This window comes from Copidosoma floridanum, unplaced genomic scaffold, assembly GCF_036245765.1.
Source record: "Copidosoma floridanum isolate Cflo_tuat_1 unplaced genomic scaffold, Cflo_Japanese_pri ptg000020l, whole genome shotgun sequence".
Taxonomy (NCBI): domain Eukaryota; kingdom Metazoa; phylum Arthropoda; class Insecta; order Hymenoptera; family Encyrtidae; genus Copidosoma; species Copidosoma floridanum.
The window spans coordinates 4,073,488-4,081,747 of record NW_028321897.1 but is presented as its reverse complement, the minus strand read 5'-3'; the positions used below and the strand labels follow the sequence as shown (position 1 = coordinate 4,081,747).

The following is an 8,260-nucleotide window of genomic DNA, read 5'->3' as shown; positions in this document are numbered from 1 at the left end:
AAACAATAATTAGCTCCGCGATGATCCTAACCTACCACCGTCTCGAGAACCAAATCGGAGAAATTGGTGGGTGCAAAAGAAGATGAAGAAACACCAGCACCTGATAAAGAGATGCTCTCGATTTCTCGTTGGCACGTAACTGCTCGTCGTCGGGGTGTCTCAATTTCCTCAAGCCAGCAGGTGCTCCCGTCAATTTCTCCGTATATACTTACCAGGTCGGTGGCGTGGGCGCGATCATCGTTTTCATACACTCGACGTATGCATGCACACTTTACGTAAGCGCCCACACGCGTTTCGTGTTTACGGCCCATTATGACCACACAACCAACTGTTATGTGGAACGGTTCTGCTTGTTTCCGCGTGATCGGCTTACGTCAGTTGTGCGAATGCTCCCTCTCGCGTGCGCACACAGTCGAGAGGCGTCCTTTTTTTTCGTCGGGTGTTGTTAATTCATTGGTGTACCCAAATTACTATTAAATGCGTCTTTTGCCTCAAGTATAGATCGTTAATTACGCATAGCTGGCTGGATCGGGGTGTCAGTGGTAAGTACACGCTTTGTACAGCCACTGGATTCCGCTCTTTTCTTAACAGCCTTCGTCCCCACGATAAAAGGATAATTACCCGCGGAGCACCATCGGATGATGAAAAAAAAGGATGTGGTTTTTGTTTTTTGTTTACTATCAAAAATATATTTGCATCATTGTATAATATACATCAATATTACACCAGAGTATACATGTATGATAATGATTTCGGTAGGTACGATTGCGTATGTAAAGTGTGAGGATTAAAAAAAAGAAAAGAAAAAAAAAACAATGATCTGCTTCGTGCTGCCTATACGTGCGTGCGGAGCTCGTATACTCCGGTCGGAGTCGTTCTTGCGTACCTTTCTGCGTCTTATCCATTAGGTATACACTTACATGCCAGAAACTTCCGAATTCCCGAAGAGCTGCTGATGATAGAGAGCGACCGGGAGGATGGAGGGGGAAAAAACAGTCTTGGAGCTAAAATATAGTACACGCTAAAGAAGAAGAAGAAGGAAAAGGGGCATCATCAGCAGCCACGTGTCATCGGCGACGGCTCGTTGCACCCCACGACAGCAGAAAGCGGGAAAATCGGGCTCATGAGGATGGAAAAGGGGGACTCGGGTGTAACACGTGTGTTTGTACGTGTGCGGGGTGACGGATAAAATTACAAGAGAAGGGAGGGGGGCAGTGATTTTGCAACGACGGACTCGTCCTGTCGCGTAACGAGCGGCTAATAGCTCGTTGTCGTAGGTGCGGCCTCCCCCACCAGTCGGGCGTCTCAGTAGTGAGGATAGGCGATCTCGGGCCCGTGATGGCTGACCTTGGACAGCTCCTCGGCGTAGGCGTGGAAGTGCGCGGCCTTGGCGTGGGCGACCTCGGGGGTGTCGACTACGCGGCCGTCGTGGGCGAGGGGAGCCGGTGGGCCGTGGTAAGCGTGGTGCTCGGGCTCGGGGTGGTGGTAGCTGGCCACAGGGTGGTGAACCGGCTCGTAATGGGCCTCGGGAGCGGCCGGGCCGTGGTGGGCGGTCTTGGACAGCTCGTCGGCGTAGGCGTGGAAGTGCGCTGCTTTGGCGTGGGCGACCTCGGGGGTGTCTACCACGCGGCCGTCGTGGGCGAGAGGCGCCAGGGGGCCGTGGTACGGGGCGAAGGCGTGCACCTCCGGGCCGTGGTGGTAGCCTGGCCGGGCGAAGACGGCCACTGCGAGGGTCGAGATGACGATCTGCAAGTGGAGTGCGTTTTTGGTGTTGGTTGGATAAGAGGGTTTTTGGAGTGTATAAGAGTTGTTGGGTTACTATTTTTCATCCTGAATTCTAAGATTACGAAGATTAGCTAAGTATTTAGATGAACTCCAATGTACAAAGTTATTTGTAAAAAAAGACTGTCATTTTCTTCATATAAAACTTATTAGTCAAAATCGTGCATAGCTTGAGATTCAGAAATTCACGAATACATGAACTTGCTTTTGCTGTGCAACGAATGAACAAGTGAACTTCCTTGTTCAAATTAATTTAAAATCTACCATGACAATAGCTGATATGGTCGTAAAAAATAATAAAAGAATATAAACTGTTTTACAACAAAGTAGTTTACAATCATTATTAGGGTCATATATTGTGATTTTTAAGTTCGCGAGAAAATTGTTGTCCTTCAAGTCAATATGTCACGTAATTATAAAGGGCAACGAAAAAAAGTTGGTAGAGACTGCACTATATATAGATGCTAGATATTTTTCTTAAATATCTTTTAGTACAAGTTCAAAGCTCAACTGGCTCTATTACATCACAAATTTGTATGCCTTCTAAAGCGAAGATTTATAATTTTGTAGCTTTACATTTGAAAAAAGCAGCCCTTTGTGTCTAGCTGCCAAAAAACATTTATTACTTCTTCTTGCGATACGTATGTTTTTTAAAAAGTTTGAAGCCACTGGTTGAAAAAAAGTTTCTTTTTTCTATTAGAAAATTTATTAATATTAAATTTAAAAAAAATCTCATTTAAAAGTAAATTTCAGCACTGAGAGTTTGAGCTTTAACCATAAATCAATTATCTTTAATAAAAGATCTTACTTTTTGATCTATTACGGTAAAAAAGATATATCAGAACTACTAGATTTATATTCATGAGTAATAAGTTTTAAAGTATTCAGTTGTTAATGTCATACGTGACAACAGTTACTTTGTTCATAAAATTTGATGCAGTTCGAGAAATAAAAGTATACATGAAATAATATCGAATCCACCACTCTCATGACATAAAATTTACCATCACATTAATAATATCTGTTGCATTCCCGATGCCATAAACTGTTGGCTAAAAGAGAAAAAAAAAAAATTCTGTTTCGAGTAAAAGTGACTTTTATCGCCCTACAAAAAGGCCTACGATCATTTGTTTGCTGTAATAGCCCATTAAGCCCATTGTTAGAGCCTACGTGAGCCTGACAAAGGAGGGTCTGCTGTATATAATCTACGTTGCTCAACACTGACATTCAGTCTTCGTTTCATCCAATGGGTGTTGGTACGGGGTTCCCACCTTCTCTAGCTTTTTTATCCATATAAATGAAAAGTTCAAAAAAATTTTGACTCCAATAAAAGGGCTTGATACTCTATACCACTCGACTCGATGGAAAGTACGAATACATGCAACGTAAATTATTGAGCAACTGTACTTATTGGAAAAATAAAATGTTTCGTGATTGTAACTCGAGCTTTTTGTGGGATACACGAAAGTTTCGACGATTGTTGATTTCATACAATGAAAATTCACTTGATTCTACTTGAAAAAGTATTTCTCGTCCCAGATTGCCTTTCAATACGTTCCTTGTACCAAGCGACAAACGAATACGCGATTTTAGCGCTCAACTTTCACCAGTAAAAAAATAGTGTGACCACTAATTGAAATAAAAATATTTGCACAAAGATGCATCGAAAAATCAAAGATAACGTTGGAGAAAAATTACGGCAGAGGCTAAATTTCACACGCTACTATCAAACTGACTTATCTCTTATTACGATTTAACGCTCGTGAGCAACGTGTGCAGGTACAGGACGCCAACCGTGACTCGTGCTTCTTTACACCCACGTAATTCGATATTACGCACGCTTGCTTCAATTCGTAACACAAGAGCCCCAAATACTCTATTAATGAAAGGAATATGAAAGCAAATGATGGTGCATTATGTAATTTTCTACCTGCATTCTTAGCTTTAGGAACAACTGGTTTTCGGTCGGTTTTTTTTTCTTCTAAATTAATTTATTAATTTTTTATTACTACAGCTAAATATAACACAAGCTTCGCACATTTTTATTTCCACCTTCATTACGAAATTATTATTTATGCTTACTTGCAAGTACTTAATGAATTATTATCAATCTATAATTATTAAAATGCACTATTTAAAATATAAAAAAATCGATGTTAATTTATGCAGAAAAAAGCTCATTTCGTTTATCAAGATCTTTTCCACGATTTTCACGTACAAGTGTAAGCTATTAAAATATTTTAATAGGAGGTGCCAACTTCATCTCACGAACATTTTCATTGGAGATTGAAAGAAAAAACGTTGGATTTTTATTTCATAAATCTCTATACTTTTAATCTTCCACCGAATAGAATTTTTATTTTTCAATGCTTAAATTATTTAATGATAAAACAAAAAATTTAATAAAGAAAGTTTATAATAAAACAAATATGTACACTGAAAAAAAGTATATAAGATTTAAGAAATTAAATATTTACTACAATAGTTTCAAGTGAATAATATCTTGAAAAAAAATAATATTATCTTGCTTGCAGGAAATATCCATTAAATGATGAAATTTTCTTCACGTAAAAAAGTATAATTTTATCTTAATAAAATATTTACTTAAACTTTATCTAGTCAATATATGAGCAAGCAATTTCTTTGAAACGAAAAAATTATACGTTCAATATTTTTTTTATTAAAAAAAATAATTTGTAAAAAATGATATTACATTTTTTTATGTAGCTATTAAAAGAAACTTTTCTTATTTTATTAAAAACATTAATTTTATGGAATAAAATATATTTTTTAATTAACTTAAATTTCTTTTTTTGAAAAAAAAATATTGAACGGAATAAGGGTAAAAAATTATTTTCTTGTTTCAAACTAATCAAGTGCTTATTGATACTTTCTTGATTCTAAAAAATGTTTTTTTCAATGTAAAAGATGCTTCATTAACTTGGAAAAATTTTTTTTTTTAAATTACAAGTTAAATAACTTTTAAGCGCTGCATAATAATTTTTCAAGGAAAACAAAAATTCTTCAAATTTGACGAAACTTTCCCAAATTACAAGCACTCGTAAATTGTGCTAAATTAAGAAAATTATTTTTTTCCAAATTACAACTGAGTTTCACTATACCTATCATCATCCCAAAACATCATACACGATCAAACAACTGAGACCAACGATAAGTAATACGTATACCGTCCAAACGCACGCTAGAGCCCCAGATCAGACGCCAAAACGCACGTGGCGCTGAGTTGAGGAAAAACAAAAAAATAAATAAAATAAAGTAAAAAAAATGCACACCCAACACTCAACGAACGAAGATATGATAAAAAGGTACTCACGAGGAGCCTCATGTTTACTGTTTCTCGTTCAAAAGCTACGGGCTTCCGTTTGCTAGTGCTGCAGTACCTGCGTTTGTCCCAGCTGTCTCGGACCCAGCCTTATATAGTCCAGCAAACAATAAGTCCTCGCTAAACCCCCCCATGTTACGAAGCGCGAGCGCGCGCAACCTACTCCTTGCATGCACGTGCACACAACCTGTGCCTTTCCCTCCTCCTCCTCTCCTTCCACCTCCTCCCGGCCCCCTTCGCAACACCCTGCTAAACGTCCGCGAAAGGTTTGCGGTTGTTGTTCTCTTATCGCGGCCCTCTCTTTCACTCCGAGCGAAAGAGGGACCGCCAATAAGGCCCCTCCGCTGCACTTGCACTGATTTTGTAGATCCCTCTGCGTTGGATCATTCGACACGTGGTCCTTATGCGGGGGCGCCCTCCACTTATTTTGAGCTCTTCTCTGGGTGCTATTATGTACACAGAGGCTCTGGAAAATCGGGTAACAGGGATATTAGAGCTGCAGATCTTGTGTGTCCGATCAACTGTGATTAGAAGGAGGACGAGTGTAGCTCATTGTTTTACGTGCGCCTAGAGAGTCGTGAGGATATTTTTTTTTTTTTTTCTTTTCATGTCATTGTCGTGCATAAGGTCTATTTTGAACGAAATTTTTTCCCCCTCGAGTGTGATGAGCCTAGTCTGTAATTGTTACGTTGCTTCGAGGAAAATAGAGAAATTTGTTCTTTGATCGTATATTTTTACAATTCGACGGAGAAAAAGGAGCATTGCGTATCGAAATTGGTGCACCATTGGGAAAGTCCTTGCGCAAAACGAGCTGTGGTTGCGCCCACAGAGACACCGGGAGTTTGGACTTGCGTGTACAATCGTGCGTTAGCGAGGGGGAGTGTGAGGGAGGTGTGAAAATGAGGCGAATGGGGGTCGGAAATTTAGAGCAAAAACCAATGAAAAACGTATGTGTAAGTGTATTGCGCGATAAAAATTTATACGTTTAGGAAACGTCCGAGACTTTTTTAGAAATATCAATGGCAAAGGACCATTTATCGTTAAAACTAGTCAAACAATAAAGGAAAATCTTGCGCACTTTTTGACCTTAGATACAAATTGGGAGTAACCATATTTTTTTGGCGTCCACTTTTGAAACTTGGGGTTGAAATAAATTTAAGCGACTAGAGTGAATTTATTAGTTTTGCGTGACCTGGATCACTCATACGTGACCCACAAGCTATTGAAACATTATCAATGATTTAGAATTTGTACAAAACAAAAAAAAGCATATAGTTAAATGTTTACCTTGAGATGAATTATGTTCTTGTTATGTAGAACGCACGAGTGGGTTTTTCAAATCCATAAATCTTATTCTCAGTGGAGTCAGAAATTGACTGCAGATGAATGTTTGCCCTAAAGAAATCCTTGCATCCATTAAATTGTCGGTCAAAACGGAACAAACCGTCCACACCCTTGTTAAGTCTGAAATTCCTCGGATTTTGATATTATTTGCGATTTGTTAGTATAAGACATGTTTCATTAGTCCAAATTTGGACTAATTCAACTGGATTTTGTTCATCTAAACGCAACATTCGCATCCGATCGATATCTCGTGTATAACAACAAAGTACAAAATTAGTCGTGTAACAGGTACTGTTAACCACCTCATTCCAAACGCGGATTTGTAAAATAATGGATTGCGAAACACATTTTCCTCGAATGCATGGGCACAATCGAGTCCCGTATAATAGGAGCTAATGTGAAAGAATGTAGATTTTGTTATTCGCCATCAGGAATAAATTATTTTTTAACTGTACATAAAACTGCCATCAATTTGATCGAGTCCGTATAATCCTTTGATTATAGTGTAAAACGCATTTCACCGAGACGAGTGCAAGCAAATCAATGCTCGCAGTGATAATTGTTGAAGGACAAACATTTTTATTGCTCCATCACAACTCTGAGCATTTAAAACTCATTGGTATTATTAGACAATAAATGTTACCATATTTTCAATGAGATGTTTCACCGGATTGGCTGGGGTGTCTATGAAGATTTTCTCCTCCCCGCTCCATCAAAACAAAAAAAAAAAAAAAAAAAAAGTTTCACCACATGTGTCGAAACGCCAAAAAGCCAATAGGTTCTTCCATTAGAAGAATTACTCGCCCACCTTGGATCTATACGAATATTACATCCAAATTAGAGGGATAGGAAAAAAAAGGTGTCCACAAGCAGGTGAAATTGGCGGTTCGTCATGTGATGCAAAAATAGTCAGATCGACACAAAAAAAGGACCTGAAACAGCCTTGCCTCTTAATCTGGAATCGCGCGCGGGTATATCTATAATAATACACAAAGCAGCAGGTCGCGGAATTACATCGCGGGCGGTATATGTCCAGTAAAGTGGCCAACGGGGCTTGTTAATGTGTGTATATTTCGTGCGCGTGGGCATGATTTTCAAACTATGTGGAGTATGTAACAGCAAGGAAATACGTATGTAGCCAAGTGGAATGTCGAGATGTAGGAAAAAAAGGGGTGCGTGTGCGCGAGCCAAGAGAGTGTGGGAGTGACTTTTTTTTATTGTTTTATACTGACAAAAAAGTTCGATAGTTGCGCGACGTCGTTTTGTGGTTCCTTTTTTTTTTTTTTATTATGTCTTTATGCGTACGCGGTGTATTACGCGCGTGAAATTTTTTTGGCGGTGTGTCATGATTGTACTGGCGATTTTTACCAACTGTTGTTCCAATTGAGACATACTTTCGTTGAGAAATTTTCCCCCTTTTTTTTCGCTATTTCTAATTTGTTCTAGGGGTAGTGGGTTTCAAGTACAATAATTGAATGGGTAAACAATACAAAAATATTGAGAAAATACAGTTTGTTGGAAAAAAATTTGATCAAAAAATTCACTGGAATAATAAGAGAACTTTGAATGATGTAAAATTGATTTTATTAAAAAGTAATACAACTGTATAATTAAGGTGACTTAAGGATACTTGAAATAAATTTTTGTTAAAGTAGCCAAAATTTATAATATTTAGGTGTCCATATAAAAATCCATGCCTTTGAGAGCAGCATCTCGTTTTGAAGTTGTGTAATTTATGTTCTTTAATAAGCTTTGGATTGCTGTCACTTAATGTTTGGATACTGAATATTG

General features: G+C 38.4%; 1 protein-coding gene across 1 annotated transcript; it reads right to left on the bottom strand.

The window, feature by feature from the left end:
• Positions 1-1,115: 1,115 nt before the first annotated feature.
• On the bottom strand, positions 1,116-7,861 carry LOC106645077 (uncharacterized). The gene is made up of 3 exons (XM_089594021.1): positions 7,838-7,861; positions 5,313-5,591; positions 1,116-1,791 (listed from the first exon to the last, which is right to left on the bottom strand). Exons 1-3 carry the CDS (start codon positions 7,859-7,861, stop codon positions 1,306-1,308), a joined length of 789 nt encoding a protein of 262 aa, XP_089450147.1. The 3' UTR covers positions 1,116-1,305.
• Between the last annotated feature and the right edge of the window lie 399 nt (positions 7,862-8,260).

Bases quoted from the DNA above. Each gene is read 5' to 3' on its own strand.
- LOC106645077 (XM_089594021.1), bottom strand. From the start codon at position 7,861: ATGTCTCAATTGGAACAACAGTTG. The intron at 5,592-7,837 runs GTAAAAATCGCC...CCGATTTTCCAG, and splicing joins CTCAATTGGAACAACAGTTG to AGCCTCTGTGTACATAATAG. The intron at 1,792-5,312 runs GTTGTGTGCACG...TATACACTCCAA, and splicing joins AGGAGGAGGGAAAGGCACAG to AAACCCTCTTATCCAACCAA.